This window comes from Melozone crissalis, unplaced genomic scaffold, assembly GCF_028551555.1.
Source record: "Melozone crissalis strain CALT ecotype California unplaced genomic scaffold, PUWL_Pcris_2 ptg000014l_1, whole genome shotgun sequence".
Lineage (NCBI taxonomy): Eukaryota > Metazoa > Chordata > Aves > Passeriformes > Passerellidae > Melozone > Melozone crissalis.
In genome coordinates this window covers 2152150-2169023 of record NW_026535792.1, presented here as the reverse complement: position 1 = coordinate 2169023, position 16874 = coordinate 2152150, and the positions used below count along the sequence as shown (strand labels likewise).

At 43.0% G+C, this 16874-nt stretch overlaps 1 protein-coding gene across 7 annotated transcripts in view; it reads right to left on the bottom strand.

The window, feature by feature from the left end:
• Window positions 1-16874, bottom strand: part of MEGF11 (multiple EGF like domains 11) — a 252326-nt gene that overhangs the window by 66158 nt on the left and 169294 nt on the right. For all 7 annotated transcript variants that reach the window (XM_054273115.1, XM_054273113.1, XM_054273116.1 and 4 more), the window contains 2 exons: window positions 13910-14122; window positions 6503-6677 (listed from right to left, as the gene is read on the bottom strand). In XM_054273115.1, coding sequence (XP_054129090.1) covers window positions 6503-6677; window positions 13910-14122 — 388 coding nt within the window. The remainder of the gene's footprint in view (window positions 1-6502; window positions 6678-13909; window positions 14123-16874) is intronic.

Here is a 16874-nt window from a genome sequence, read left to right as displayed (position 1 = left end):
TTGACTTAATATTCAACTTCTGTTCAGGCAAAACCCTTTTCTTTTTTAGGGAATGTGATCCATGGTACTTTGAACCTGGTTATGCAGTCAGGGGATTGAGGCTGAGGTCCCTGAGCCCACCTGAGGGTTCTTGGCCAGGTAAAGCTTCAAAGGAGGCCTGACAGCATTAGTGTGGCAGGGCAGGAGAGGCTCTTGTAGCAAACAAGGCTCCTGTAGCTCCACAACTTCTAAGACAACTTGTTTTACTTTTATTATCAATTAATAATTCATGCCCTGCCAGCTGCAGGCCTTGCTCAGACCCACCTGCACAGTGAGGGTGCCTCTCCTCGTCACCTCTGCCTCTGCTCCTCGCCCTTCTCTGTGGGTTCGAGACGCTGGGTCAGCGACACAAATGGGAAACCAGAGAGGAGAAAATTCATCTTCCCCCTGCACCCAGGTAATTCATGAAACCAGACCCTGCAAACCATTCCTGTTGCCTGTGATACTCCAGTTAATTGGACAACTGCTGTGCCAGGAAACCTCTCCCCCACCTACAGCAAGTAAAATTTATACTGGTGGCTGGTAACAAGAACATCTTGATAAAATGGTTGAATTTATTTTATACCTAGAAATGAAAAGAGCTCTTAACAAAGGGGGGTAACTGATATGCTCGGTAAATCAAGGATAAAAGGACACAGGCTCTATTGAAGATTTTTTCCCCTCGTCTTTTCTTTTTAAACCTTTTGATGAGGTGCCCTGTTGCTCTGCGATGAGCTTCCACTGAAGTACTTTTGGAATTATCTCAAAGAGAAATGGATCATTTAAATGAGTTAAAGCCCCCAAACCAGATCCTCTATCGCCAGCCTTACGTTCATTTTTTATATTAAGAATTTTGTGAAATTTATAAAATAATTTTACTACCCAACCACGGGCTTATAACACAAAGAAGTCTCATCCATTTTTTCCACTGCTTCCTTGTGAAGTGGTGAAGAATGATACATTTAGAATAAAGATGAAAGTTAGTATGTAGAAGAGAGGAAATTCTCTGATAAATTTGTACCCTGTGTTTAGAAAACACCTACAGGCAATGATGCTTCCAATTTCTCCAGACCTGCTTGGGACTTGGGTCCTTCAGGGAAAATTCAATTGAAGATAAGATAAGGTGCTCCTCTCTATTTACTCTGTTTTTTTTCTTTTAGACAACAGAGAGAATTTTAAAGGTGTAGGACAGGAGAACAGGCTTCCACTTTTCTTAATATAAAGATTGTTTTTTCTGTATGTTTTTTTCCAGGGAACAAGAGCTATGGTATGTGCCAGAAGGAAGCCTGCTAGGGCTGGAATATTCAACAGACTGGACCTCTAAGTGTTTATGACCCCTAAAGGACCATAATCATGGTCCTTCTCATTCTATGGAACAGCAAATTGGTCATTTTACTCAGTGAGTAGGCACAGAGCAGGCTAAGACTGGTCTGAGTCTGTGTGTGGGTGTTTGTACTGACCAAGAGATTATCCACTGCAAAATTTGGTGTGCATTTGCTGTGCATTTGAATAGCTTTACAGCACTATAATTTATACTTATTTTTACTAAGTGCTCAAGCTACTGTTCATTGTGTGCTACAAGGGCTGACTTTTACTCAATGTGCAGGTAGGTTGTAAAGTTTTACTCTGATGTAAACCCTGGGAACAATTTGTACCCCTGTGGTAGGGAAAGCATTATGTTGAGAAATTCAGGCATGCCAGACAAAATTATGGACTTACAGACCAAAATGAAGCCTGTGTTTCAGTACTTAAGTGCCCAGTTTCCCACTGAGCCCAGCCAGAGGTCCATACACATAAGCACCTCTATAAGGATATATTTGAAAGGCATTAATTGTGCTTTTAAAATGCAATTTTGATACAATACAAACAGGAGATGCAGATAGCTATAGATGCACAGCACTGGGATAAATCTTGGAAAGCTTTAGGGAATCCAAGAGCCATTCCAAAAGCTGAAAACTTTTCTAATAAGAGATCACTACTGCTGTAGTTTCCATACTTTGCAGCATGTGATTGGCTTGTGTGGGATCTACCAATATAGTGAAGAAAGAGAGAAATGTCAAAATGGATTCTTTCATTTTGGTGATGAACTGCTTGCTCTGCTTGCCAGCACGCAGGGTTCAATAAAAGCAGACAGGTCCTCAAAAAATAGCAGCATAAATAGATGAACTCTTTAAAGTAATATAAGTTCTGTCATCTGGATGTGAAATATAGACCTAAGTGCCCGCTGAAGTAAAAGCTGACCACACATTCCACAGAGAAGTGTTAAAAGTTTTCTTGGAGTGTCTTGGGCTGAGAAATGTTTTAACTACATCTCTCCTTGCCACAACACACAGAATGGAAGCATTTGAAGTGAAACCCATTTTTCAAAAGAAGAAAACAAAGCATCCATAAAGAAACAAAGGCATAGCAAGGGATGAGGTCTCTAGATAGGCACAGCTTTCAGGGAAGCTGCAATTAGCTGTGCAATGGAGAAGGTGAGCTTACTTGTATCTAAACAGCATTTATAATGATTTCAGCAGCTAAAATGCTGATAGCTACGTGCAGGGGGTTGGCTTCAAGATTTCCTTGTGAGACACAAGGTCAGGATTCCTGTGGTCTCCTGTCATATTTAATTCATATCCTCTGGCCTTCTCCACCACGTTTATTGAATTACAGGAATAAAATTCAATGGACCAAAAACAAAAGAAGAGGGAGAGGACGTGGCAAGTCCCGCTTTCTTTTATGTCCCTCCTGCACACCTGAGTTCAGTGGACTTATAGGAGAACATGTTGGAGCAGAATTTGAAAGGAGGGGGAGGTACAAGTTAGTATAACCCCTCTCACCATCCCCATAATTGCATCCAGATAATTTATTGCAAGCAGCAGCCATTTCCACATGGGAACAAGGATCCAATTTCCACCATTCGAGACTCTCCCCTGGTGCTTTTTAGGACTGATCTGTGCACTCCCTGTGTGTGTTTGCCAGGTCCCTTCTGGTCACAAACGAGATGGCAGCAGAACAGCTTTACAAAGCCATTCTTCAGAAGAGCATTCTGGCAATTCACCACTTCAGTGCTAAGAGGAAACCCTCAAATATGTTAAAAGTCCCAGTTGGAGGGAAGTGCCCTCTTGGTGTGCTTGTAATGATGATTCCCTGCAATCATCTGAGTTAAACTGATACAGCCTTTATCCTCCTTTACAAGTGGGATGCAGGAAGCAAAATATTCCCAGCAGGCCTGTGGAGCAATGGGGAGTAGGTTTGTGATTTTGGGGAGGATTTTATTGTGTCTCTTCTACCATTATCCTGTTCTCATTGCCCTGTACGCTGCCTCCAAGAACTGCCAGGTTTGGGCTGTGCATCCCTCAGTCAAATCCATACCCAGCTCTGCACAGTGGTTCAGAACCTGCAGAGGTAAAACAGAGCCATCCCCCCATGGGATCACAGCAGCACCTCACACAAGTACTCTGATACCCAATAACAGCTTTACAACACTGTCATTTGAGTTTGGAGCCAGACATATGCAAATATGATTGTTGAGTCTGACCCTAAACATCCACAGAAAAAATAAGACAGAAGATGTTTTGAAACTCTATCCTAAACTGCAAGCTCACCACTATTTAGCTTGTGCATTTTAATTTTTGGAAATGTCACAGCTAATAAATAATGTATTTTCTTTAAGCTACCATATACATTTTTATTTTACAACTTGAATCTTCTTAAATTTCCAACAATTAAGTGCTCTGCTCACGTACATGGCAGCCTATGGGATGGCTGCCTTTTCACTTAATACATTTAATAAAGGTGACCAGATGCTTTGTGTTTTTAATGGCTTGTTCTGCATCCCAACAAAATGTCCCTGTTTTGGCTGCAAGAGCAGATGATTCATCCTGAAACCCAGCCCAGCTGCCCTGACACAGGCAGGGTGAGTTAAAAACCCACCATCTGTGCTGGAGGAGTGGGAAGGAGGAGTGCTTTGTCAGGAAAACACTGTCCTTCCTTGGGCACTGCATATTCCAGGCAGCCAGTAATCCCAAAGTCCTGTGGGTCCAACCCCTCTGCCTTTGCAGATAAATTCAGCAGTTATATCCCATCTCCCACCATTTTTCCTTCCTTTCCCCCTTCCTGAGCAGCCCCTCAGACTGCTCTGCCCCAGGGTCACGTGTAGATCAAACATTGCTGTAAAATGGAAGATGCTGCTCCTGGTTTTATTCTTTCCAATTATGTGGCAAAATTCCTGCCCGTGTGGCTGCCTCAGCCAAGGCTCATACTCGAAAAAGCAGGAGGGATTCATTTGTGGTTTTTGCGAATAATTAGCTGTGCCCAGCTCAGCGTTAGCAGCGCTGCACTGCCAGCTCTGCCAGAGGACACATCCTGAGCTCGGAGCCAGCGCTCGCCCAACTCAAGGGCAAAGCCCGAGCCCCAGGCAAAGCTCCCCTGCTGCCTCAGCAAGAGCCAGGCAGGAAAACCTGAGGGGAAACCTGGTTTGGAGTGTGTCACTGGGATAAGGCACTCCCAGCCTGCTCCTGGCCCCGCCACCTTTCCAGCTCCCTCCTCCCTGCCCGGAGCATCCTGGCAGGATAATGCCCCGGGGTGGCAGGGGAAGGTTCCCAGCAACTTTTCTGCACAGCCTGTGTTCTGCAGCACTTGAAAGAACCATTGCAGCTCATCTGGCATGCACACGAATGACAAATATGCTTCAGAGGCAATAAATTAGCAATTTCAAGGCTTTACTTCCCCTCATGGACTAATTGCCAGAGATTATAGTATATTATGTGAGAGCAATGATACTAATGCCTAAATATGCTTCAGTGATTATAGAGCTATCCTCAATAACCAAGCTGTTTAAATGTCAATGCAAGAAAGCTCTTTATTATGAGATTAAATATTATTTTGAAGCAATGCAATAGGAACTTCCCAGGCTTTCTGCTTCCACTAATGCTGCCTTGGGGCAATGTATATTGGACAAGGTATGCTTTTTTAAAATGTGCACAGTAAAGGGTCCCTAAATGCTTTTGTGCTGCAAATTTGGACAGCATTCCTAATAAGAAGGAGGATCTTGGCATCTTTGTATTTTGTAGCTGTTACTAACATGCTGCTGCCTTTATCCTTCCTCTACTTGCATATCAACTACTGTACAAAGAAGATAAATCCTTGTTTTCTGTTTGTGGAGTTGGGAATCAAACCTCAAAGATCTTTTCTTTCCTCCCACCCCATCTCTAAGTACCATTATCTTGCACAGATGCTTCTGAGTCCAGCCCCTCACACCTAAATAAATCTGTTAATACCTGGCATTGAGACAACCCTGGAAATCAGTGGAAGCTCCAACCTTCAGGTTCAGCTGCTGACACGAGGCAGAGAAAAAAGCGTCTTTGAGCCATACTCCAATTGCACAGCTCTGCAGATGCCAGCTGGGGATCACAAGCTCAGGTGTGGAATTAGAAGGAAGAGAGGCAAAAAAAGTCTTTGGCATCCCACTAATCTCATACAGGACCTCCCCAAGATCTGTCCCAGCTGTGCAGCCTGTCCCTTGATTTCTAGTGAACTTAGTAATTATAATTCATAATTGTTATAATTGTACAGAAAACTAGTAAAACAGTATATAATAGTATATAATAGTATAGAGAAAATAGTATATAACACTATATTATATAGATAGTATAGATATGCTTGTGGGGACAGATCATACAGAATGAAGGACAGAGAAAGCCAATGTTTTGTGAAGTTTGGTAGAATTCTCTCTTTAAAGTATTTTTTCCCTTTAGGGAGTACTGTTTCCTAAACACAGCCTGCATTTCTCCTCTGTGCTGTGCTCCTGAAGGGAAGGAGTTTCATATGCAGATAACCAGGGAACTTACTGGCAAGAATTCCATTCTGCCCAGCCTTGGCAGGACTGGATCCTGGATCCATGTCCCAATACTTTCTGCTGCAGCCTGGCAATGGTTAACTCTGAAGTTTTCATGTTTGCATCTTGGCTGGTTTCTTCAGCCATTTTACATCTCAGCTATAAAATGCAATGCTTGTTTACCTCAGAATGTCTGAAGCTCTTTCTGATGCTCAGTAAAAGACACCTGCCACACAGGCTCAGAAGAGACATAAATTGCTCTATCATTTGTAACATTTTAAAATATCTTCATCTATTAAAATCACAGTGTGACTGACAAGGAACATGCTGAATGGCCATGAGAATTCTTTTTCTGCTCTTCCAGGCAGACAATAATCTGACACCTTTTTTGTTACGTCTTGACTTAGAATATACTATGAGAAACCATATCTTTATCTTTATCCTTCTAACAGTAATAAAGTTAGAACAGAGATGTTAACTAAACAACCAGCAGCCACAGATTGACACTCCTCAAAGGACAGTGATGTGGACTTAGCACAGGATGGGTGAAAATGATCCACGTTTGGCTGCTTTGATGCAAATATTATTTCAAATCAGATTAAACCCCTCTTTTATTTTTGCAGCCACTTTGTGAAAGCCCCCCCTACGCCCAGCCCCACTCACCATGAAGCCAGGGGCGCAGATGCAGCTGCCAGTGATGCTGTCACAGTCGGCCCCGTTGTGGCAGGGACAGGGCACCTGGCAGCCCTCGCCGTAGAAGCCCACGGGACACGTCTCGTTGCAGTAGAGCCCAGCCCAGCCAGCCTTGCAGCTGCACTCCCCAGACAGAGGATGGCAACTAATGAGGAGACAGATGTTAATGAGATGTGGGCAGGAAGGAAAACACAGCCTAGAACATTTCACGTGTCACACTAAGAGCAGGACAAGCCAGGGAACTCTCTAGGGTGGTGGATATGAGCAGCTGTATAATTTGGGATGTGAATAGAGGATCTGGTGCTAAATAACCCAGCATTTCCAAAATTTGGGAACTGCCACAGCACTGGGTAGTTTACACCTTGAAGTTTATGCTCTTCCATTCTCAAATCACTGTGACCTGGATTACTGACATCAACCACACCATTAATCCTTACAAGCTGTATACAGGTACGTGCTGCACTATTTGGCTGTATTGCAGCCAGCTAAAGATGTTCAGGGATAGGAGAAGTTCCAGTGGGTGGAGTAAGGCAATAAAGAGAGCTGTGAAGATAAACCTGAGTTCAAGGGCACAGTATTTCTATTGTATTCTATTCTATTCTGTTCTGTTCTGTTTCGTTCCGTCTCGTTCTGTCCCGTCCTGTCCCACTGTCATTTGTGTTTTAAAAGTGAGTGCCACCTCAGCAGAACCTTCCAGCAGGCACAGGTAGAAAGGAAAAACTTCCTTGGAAGAAGAGTTTTGCTGGGAATATTCAGCCATAGTGACCAGAACTGATCAGCACCTGAAGCCTTGGGGTTTTCTCGGGACAGGAGTTAACAGGAGCCCTGGGACTAAGTCACAGCTGTGCAGGGAAATGAGTCAAGTTCCTCTTTGCTGCATAATGAACAACATTAATCCTCTGGCTTTCATTTCTATCCAGTCAATTCCACACTGTTGCGAGAGAACATGGAGAGAAAAGGAGAAAGGAAAATCGAGCCCCAAAGAGCGGACAATGCCCGGTCCTTCTGCATCCCCAGGTGGAACACGCACCCCTCTGCTGCTCCTGCCTGAAAATGTTTATCTTTATTGGGAATTTTTCCTCTGGGCACCACCTTCCCACAGCAGGAGGCTGGGGCTGGGAGAGGAGGAGAGGGGCTGGAGATGGGTTAAGTCCTGGTTTGAAGGGATGGAGGTTCCTGGGGGATGTTGTCTGAGGCCAGCTGGGAGTGAGAGGCTTCACCTGAGAGCTCAGCCTGCTCTGTGGCCTCTGCCCCTCAGCACTGCACAGTAATGGCACTGTGCAGTCCTCAGTGAGAGAGATGAGAAATAATATTGCCAGAAATCTTGTTTTCTTTACTCTCAGAACAAGAAGAATAGACTTCTGCAAGGTGGGATCTCTCTCTGGGCCTGTCTCTGGTTTTTTGCATCCTAGAAACAATTTTTGTTCCTTTATGATTATTTATTGTTACAGTTTAAGACTGTAGACATGGCTGAATGGGTTTCCTTACACCTATAAAATTAATATTGTATATGTTAATTTTCAAGGTAACCTCATAAAATGTAATTTTCAACTATGTTTCAGGCAATTTCTGTTAGGAGAGGTTGGTCATATAGTGTTGCAACTAAAAAGGATCAAATTTTCTAAGTGTCAAACGTTTCATCATAAATAGTGTTTTACTGACTAATTAAAACAATTCATCAGCATAACAAACTACCATCCATGACAAAGCAGTCCCTGAAATATGGTTTTCACAAAGCACCTCTTAACATCCAGATGAATATAACAAAAGCTCATGTTTCCCCCTGTGTCTATTAATCATTCCTAATAGGAGCAGAAAACTCAACATTAAAGAAGGATTTTGAAATGAATTTTGTGTTGCTCTCTTTCCACTACTACTGCTACATGTATCATGTGCTTCCATGAGAACTGCATCTGGTGGGTAAATCAAATATTTTAAAGGTATTATATGACCAGGGCAGTTTGAATCAGACTATGACAATTCAGCAGAAAATACTACACTCACTCAGAATTTTCACTCCGAGGTTGGCTCCCTCATCAGCATGGGCAGCTTTTTTACATGGATAGAAATGATGTATTAAGGGCTAAAACTCATCCTGATGTGCACTAAAACAAGAATCAAAACCAAACAGGCTTTCCAGAAGAATCTCCTGGAGATGGGGAACTTGGACTCCAAAACAAAGGCCAGTAGAAGTTTGAGGGCAGATTCTGACCCACCAAAGCTTTGTCCACATTTCATGGCACTGTGAGCCAGAAAATCCAATGCAGATGTTTGGGTTCCTCCATCCACATAATCTTCCCATTGAAGGAAGGATAATTTTGTTATCAGCTTGAGCAGCTCAGGGTTTTGTTTTTTCTCCTAACTCCAAAGCACTTGTTTGACAATGCAGGTGCCTGATGCAGTGTTAACTTCAGGAGGGCTGAGATTTAGATGCTTTCCCAAACTGCACAAGGCAGCTGTTCTCTTCCCAGTCCTGCCAGGAATCTTGGCCACCTAACTGACTCTTCTGCCTTCATTTTTCCCATTTCTAAAATGATGCCTTTCTCCCTTTGGAAACCCTTTCAAGATCTGCAGCTGATATCATTAAATAGTACAAAGTTTTTCTATTTATTATTTTTTCTCTCTGGTTTGTATGAACTATTCCCCTATAATTGAAGTGAGCAGAGTTATATACTAAATATATTGCAGCTTATGATGTAGGAATAGAGTGTGTGTGTGTGTGTGTGTTAGGAAGGTTTCTGCTGGCATTTTGTACAATCACATTCTGGTCAAATTATGAACCTAGATATAGAACAGAGCCAGGAAATTCATCTCTCACCTATCCAAACATCCATGTATCCAGACTGCCCAGTGAATTAAATCCTATTTGGACTTAAGCTGAAATGTTTGAGGCAGAATAAAACATGATTAGAAAATACAGCTGGAAATTTTTATAAATATCTGTATCATTTCTCCCCTCCTGTTTTGAGTGCATCTTCCCAGACCATGTGTCCATCTAACATTTTGCCAGCAGGGGTCACAGTGCATGTGAGGCATCTCTCCAGCCCCCAAAAAACTGAAATTAATGAACAATTCCTCTGCAGAAAAATCACTGAAGAAAGGGTGGGAGAATGGGAGGATTCCAAAAGGATCCCAAAGGCAAACCGACCAACATCTGTTCTCCAACCCTTCCTGGGAGCAGTGAGGGAACCTCACACTCTTTGAAGAGTTTGGCAGTGTTATCCTTCATAGTTTGCACTGAATCTTAACACCTCTTATTTCTTCAAATCTCCTGCACTGCAGGAAGAAGCAGAGTAGAAACAAGGAGAGAACACAGGCAGCCAAGTGTTCCTGTGGCTGCAGGCCAAGCAGAGGTGGAGCAGAGCTGTCCACACACACATCAGGGCTGACAAGGAAAGGGTTCCAGGGCTCCTGCTGCACTTTGAAAGCTACTGTGCAATCCCTGGCTTTTGAGCAACATTTACAGCAATAAAACATTTATTTAAAAATTTTTTATTAGCTGAACTGAAAAGCATAAGGGCATTTTTGACCTTTAAATTTTTTAAGCATCTAATTTTGAGGAAATCTGAGGAAAGCAGGTAAATTTCTCACAGCAAATTGGAAGTGTTTTAGACAGTACAGTCTGTTCCAAATTCTGAATTTGTTCTCCACACATCTTTCAGCCAAAGCAACACCTTCCCAGCAAATTTTCTGATTTTCTGTTTATACAGCAGCACCAGTCCTCTCATTTTTGTTATCAGCAGCCTAATCCTTATTTTACAGCATTTTCTGTTTTATGGTGTCCACACTACATCCAGTCTCCCTTACTAAAATGCCTCTTGCTTTAAAGCAGAGGCCACAGTGAGGCTGCAGGGCTGCTCCTTCAGTCCAGCACATCTTCAGAGCCAGCCTTGTCCAGCACATTATTGACTCAGATCAAGGCAGAACTCCATGGGAGCTCCATGGGGTTTGGTCCTGCCCATCTTGCTGGTGCTGAGGCAGTAACTGGAGCCTCTGGAGACATGCCCATTCCATTGCCTTTGTCCCAGTGGCTTCCTTCCTTCCCACATCTCTGACCTGGGAAAGACATTACCAGGGGCACAGGGCTCCCCAGGCTGGCTCCACACCAGTGCTCAGGAAGGGTGGGTGCCCAGGACTACTCCAGCTGTTCATTTCCCTGCCTGCCTGACAGAAGAACAAGCCAGGATTATTCCCTTCCTGCTACTTTAGGCTGTCTCAACATGGACTTTTTGCAGAGGGGGGTTTTTTACAGGTGTATCCTTCCCTGTGGAAGGACAGTCCAAGTCACCACCACATACTAAATCACCTAATTGTGGGGTTTTTCAAAGTCCTGTACAAAGTGCCTTTCAGTGTGCTTTGATGCAGAAATTATTGGATAGTGTCCTTCAGTCATTACCATACTGGAGGTTAGACTAGATGATCACTCTGATCTCTTCAGACATTAAAATAGATAGATCTATGAAAATGGAAAAGCTGATTGTGTATTTCCTACTGTTCCTCCTCAGCTACTCCTCAAAGCCCTCAGAACTTCCCATTCCAGTCAAATCTCCAATAAGCAGATCAAATGAGACAAATCCAGGGACAGGAGTTTCCTTCACCTTCTACAGGTGTTTAATAATTATCCTCCACACCTGGGGATCACAACAAATAGCCAAGAGCTTAAACTGCTCCTGGGGAAAATAGATGGCTGTGGGTAAATGAGTCACTTTGGAAAAGCCCAGTTTCAATACGAACAAACACTCAGGGAAGAATGGGAAGAGGTGGGTGGGAAGAGAAGTGCACTGTATGGGACTGGTTAAACAATCAGCACAAAGATTTGTTCAGAATTTGGAGTGCCTTTGGAAAAGGTCATTTTCCACCAGCTCTGAGGCTCCTTGGCTCAGCAATTGACAGCACTCTGCAGAGCTGGTGGAAAAGTGGAGAGCTGAAATCCCATGGATGAATGAAAGAACATTTACTGACCTACAGCTTGCTGGAATCTCTTTGTTCCATAACAGCAGTGATAAGATGTAGGAAAAAGGGAGATTTTATCAACAGAGAGACCAGACTCATTTATTAAGAAGCCAGAGATTTCATCTCAGCAGAGGATGCTGCAAGGGACGCTGACGGAGCAGAGTTGGGAGGGAAGGAATAAAATGTTCCCATCAGACAGCAAGCAGGGTGTGTAGGAATGACCACATGCCCAGAAAAGAGCTGGGAGAAGATTCAATCCTCCCCCTTTCTGAGCTCTCTCAAACCTCTCTAAGACCTCTTCTTTTCTCACAGCTGGAAGGTGCAAGCTTGTTCTTTCAGGAAAGATCCTCTGGCAAACTCACAGAGCACCTCCCAGGTAGTTCTGAGTAACACAGGATGAATTCTTTCACCCTCCAACCCACAGTCTTACCCCACCTACAAGACTCTTAATGTATTGAGCACATGGCTGAGACACTGCAGCCAAGTTCAGCCTTGCCTGTGGCCTGCAGTCCTTCCACTCTATTTCTGCCTTTATGGAAACAAAGAGGTTTCTGCAGGCCCAGGAGGGGTGAAGACACAAGTGTCAGCTCTGACCATGAGCATATTCTCACCCTCATGTACACCTTAAGAACAGTTTACACCGAGAAGCCATTCAGCTTGGATTTACCACGGTGCTGCAGTGATGTGACATGGAGGAATTTATCCCTCAGCTCCCTCTGCGATAATTCCTGAGGCATCCCCCATCCTCAGTACAACACAGCACTAACCTTTTGTGTATAATGTGCAGTTCTTGCCTCAGGGATGGTATTTTTGCAGTGATTTCATGATACACAACATAATCAGAAGCGATGGGAGACTCTTGTACAGAGCTCCCTGGGAGCCTCAAACCCTTTGGATCCTGGCTGTCAAACCCAATTGTGCTGGAGCTCTCTTGCTGCACAGGAGTTGTATCACCACAATTACAAGTTTTAAATAATCCATTGTGAGCTCTGACTTTCAGGTAAGCAAAGCCTCGCCACTCACAGCTGAATTCACAAGGAAAATCACCTGTTTAATTCCAGGACTGAGACAAATAGGGTCTACCTCAAGTGCACAGACAGATTTGCCTGAAGCGTTTGTGTGTGTGTCTGTGTGTGCACACAAACGAGGTGCCATTTCTTGCATACATAATTGAGTGTGTTTTTATTTTAACGGCAGCAAGGTGGGTTTGTCAGCATCAGCAGGACAGTCAGGTGCCCACCTGTCTAGTTCCAAACTGAAGAATGTCTATCAAGGGCATTTCTGCCTGGGCATCAATTATCTCCACCTCCCCCTGAAGCCTACACAACCCTAAACTGGCTCTGCCTGCTGAACAGCAATGGGCAGGGAAAGGAGGGAACCCAGTGGGAGCTGAGGGGCTCAGCACTGTGCAGGTGAGGAAATGTGGGTCCAGAACATCAGACACCTCAGGCCAGGGGGTCTGGCTGTCCAGGCTCCCTTTACTGCAAGACAGGGAGTGAGGATTCTCCAAACAGCAATTCCAGCAGTCAGTAAACAAGGCAAGGAGCTACTTAAGGTAACAAAGAGGATAATAGGGAAGAGTCTTAAATTCTTCCTTCTGTTCAAGGTTTGGAAAACTTATTCAAGCCTATAATGGAAAAGCAAATTCAAAGTACTCAAGTCTGTTTGTAGCCCTGTCTCAGAGTAAAGAGAACCTCAAGAATCAGATCTTTAAAAAAGCAAAAAAGGGAATAAAACATCAAACTCTGACCTTTTAAGTGAGGCTCATTCCATTGTAGGTATAATTCCCTGATATTTATTTTCCTGAATATTTTCCTCATACACAAAGAAAATGAAGAGCAAAAATGGGCTCACATGAGAAGTCTATTTTGACAATGTCAACCATGTTACAGTTCCACAGACTGACTCAGGGATATTGATTTCAGTCTATTTATACATCAGCCTCAAGTGTTTCCAACAAGGTAATTTGCCATGAGACATCAGCTGAAGCAAATTAGGTTTCATGTTGAAAGTCCCCTTGCTGTCTATAGATCTAACAAGCAAATCCATGTCATAAAAAAGAGGGAAAGTGATGGATCTGTGTAAATATATATCTATTTTTTAAACTTCATTGGGTTATTATCCACACACATGAGCATCATCTGGTGGTTCTGATGCCTAGAGGATTTACAGGATAAAGCTGTATGTCAGGCTGTTTCAGGTGTCACAGAACTGTAAATAGATCCATGCTCAGTATCTGGCTGGACTGAGGCTTATGGTTCCAAACCTGAGGTCGTTTAAATCAAAATTTTGCACACCAGAGAAACTCTCTGTATTTGTACTTAAAACTATAGAGAAAAGAACAGTAGGGGTAGTTAACTGATTTTTTTCCCAAAGCTTTTGTTGTACCAGTCCCTGCGCTAGAGCATTACATGATGTACATACCTGAGGGTGTTGGTAATGTTGCAGGGGCATCTCCTGTTGCACTTGAGGCCATAGAAGCCTTCAGGACACATTCTGTCCTGGCAGTGGATGCCTTTGAAGCCGGGGTCACAGATGCAGGCGCCGTTGACGTGGTAGCACTTGGCGCCGTTCTGGCAGGCGCAGGCGTGCGCGCACTGGAAGCCGTAGGTGCCGATGGGACACTCCTCCTGGCACCTGCCATGGCACGGGACACGGGACCAGTTACACCCACAGCCTCAGCAGGACATTGCTTTTACACAGCAACCTCCTTGTTAATGAGCTAAATACCACCCAGAGCAATCGCTGCTCATTTATGGAAGTAGCACTGAACTGATGGTATCGCTGGAGGGATGGGGTATCTTGGGCGTGCAAAGTGCTGCTGTGGGAAACTGCACTCAGCCATGCCCAATTACATCCTGCTAAATTTGCATCAGTTCATGTTACCTTCATTCACAAAATGCATTCTTCTTTCCTGGACCTTGACAATTGTGTTCATCAATTGTAAGAAACTGATAAGCAATAAAATATTTTATTATAAAACCCCTCACCTGTTTGACTTCTCTTTATCACAAGAGGACTGTGCACCTCCCTTGAATGGCCCTCTCAGTGATGAGGAGGGATAAAAGGGAAAGTGAATTTAGCAATATTGAGCAAAATGTTCCCAGCAATGCTTTAGTTTTACTTGCCCTCTTTGTTGACATTGCATCACTTTTATATCAACAAGGAGAAAAGAAAGCCCTTTGTGTTTTGAGTGTGTTCTGAGTAACTAAAAGCTTAAATTTGCTATTCTTCTCCTACTCCAGGGTAGCTCAGTAGTATAAAATCTCCATAAAAATCACTTTCATGCTCCTTAGTGGAGAATCTTCTTAAAAATTGCCAACATTTTTAATATTTGATGCACATAAAATTGGAACCTGCAAACACTTTACACAGATTGTTTTAAATTGCACCTTCCATGCACTGTTAAAAATATCTCCCTACTGGATATGTTCTGAGATCTGCCAAAAAGTCTGTTTCCTTGTCCTACACAACCAATTTAAGAGTTCAGATTATTTCCTACTTGGAAAAGCTCAGCTAAGGTCCTGAAGAAAGCAACTGATTGTGCGCTTGACATAATTCAGTGGTTTCAGAATTCTGCAACGAGTCAGTACCACAGTTTACATGATCCACCGTGAAATACAGATAGGCCTTTTCAGTTAATAAAAACAGAAAAAGAAGCCCAGAAAAGCCCAATTCCCTTATCACATGGATGCCAGGCATTGGAAATTGCCTATCAGCATTAATTTAAGCCTGAGCATTGATTAAAGTGTATACTGTAAACTCAGTGGATGGAGGCAATTGTTAAATGTCTTTCTGCAGGTCATTTCACAGCTGGCAGGTGAGAGTTAATATAATGATCAGTAATAAAAGATTAATGTGCGATGCAAGCCAGGCAAAACTGCAATGAACACAGGCAGTATATAAGAAGGGCATTACTTTTGCAGCTTCAGATTATCACATTTTACTAAAAATAAATGAACACAGCAAAGGGCCCGGCTGGTGATTTAATCCCAGCAGGCACCGACGCAGCTGCTGGTTGCAAATCTGAGTTGAGGAGTTCATACAAGACCCAAAGTGAGAGGAGTCTGGGACAAAGAGGGAAAGAGTCTGGAGAGGCACCAGAGAGAGAGAGAGAGAGAGAGAGAGCCCTGCTGCTCTCAGGGGGTTCAGCTGCAAAGGAAAGAGCCAGCAAAGAATGGGAACAGTGGGGCTGGAGCATTCCCAGCAAATGAAATGCAAGGAGGAACAATGAAGCTCCTCATGTCCCCACTGCTGCACAGACCCTGAGTGAGCAGGAGAGCTCTGAGCTCCACGGGGTGAATTCTTAGTCAATAGTGCACTGTATCATTCTATATTTATAGAAGATGAAGCATAACCTAGCAGGGAGAAAAGCATCTGGAAATGAAATATTGACGACCTAATCCATTTACATAATTAGCCTTTTTCTACTAACAATTTAACCAACTTATTTATTTGGAGATCAAGCAGCTACCGCTAATGAATTTTATACAAAGAATACTAATAATGACTCCTCTGGAACATGAGAATAATCACAGCAGGAATTAGCTTTCTACTTAAACATCTTTCCTTTGCAACATATCAATCTGATGTGTCCATAGCACCATTAACAACCAGATACATTGTTCAATTAAATTACAAAATGAGCTGCTAAGCCCTAGTTATGTTTCTTGTTTAATTTACATTGCTTTCTGCCTATCTGGGGAGATTCGTATTATAATATCCACTGAACTTTAATATGTACCATAATTATTTGGGTTGGGATAGGATAATATGGCTGTCACCTGTAGAATTAATGGAAGCAATTTCACAAAATATTAAACAGAAGACAGCATGCTTAACAGATGAACTTAGTACATGCACCTACATTTTTCCCCAAAATTTTATTTTTTTAAGAAATAATGCTGCAAAGTATTTTAGGCTGTCCTCTTTGTTTTGGAACAATGATCACGTTTCTGTAGCACAGACAAATATGAAAAGCCAAAATGCACTAACCTGGAGATAAGAGATACAAGTAGAAACACGAAAACAGGAGAGTAAATCTGCCCATATAGTTCTAATAAATGTGAGATTTATTCTGTTAAGATTCAATCTTTCGATTTAAGGGCAATATGGAAAACAAAGCTAAAGCAGCATGTTCACTTTTCCTGTGAGCCACTCAATTCTGAAACACTCCATTCTCAGCTTCTAACTGTGCCTCTGCTATTATTCCTTTCCAGTTTGTAAAACACACATTTCTATGACAGATCCAGTCATTTCAGTGAACACAAAGCATCCTGCAGTTATTAACAGTGCTGCCAATTTCCTAGAGATTTAGTGCAGTGCCACCCTTGGAAAACAGGTAGGGAACAAAAGTGTGGCAATTACACTCACACAGACCTTTATGACC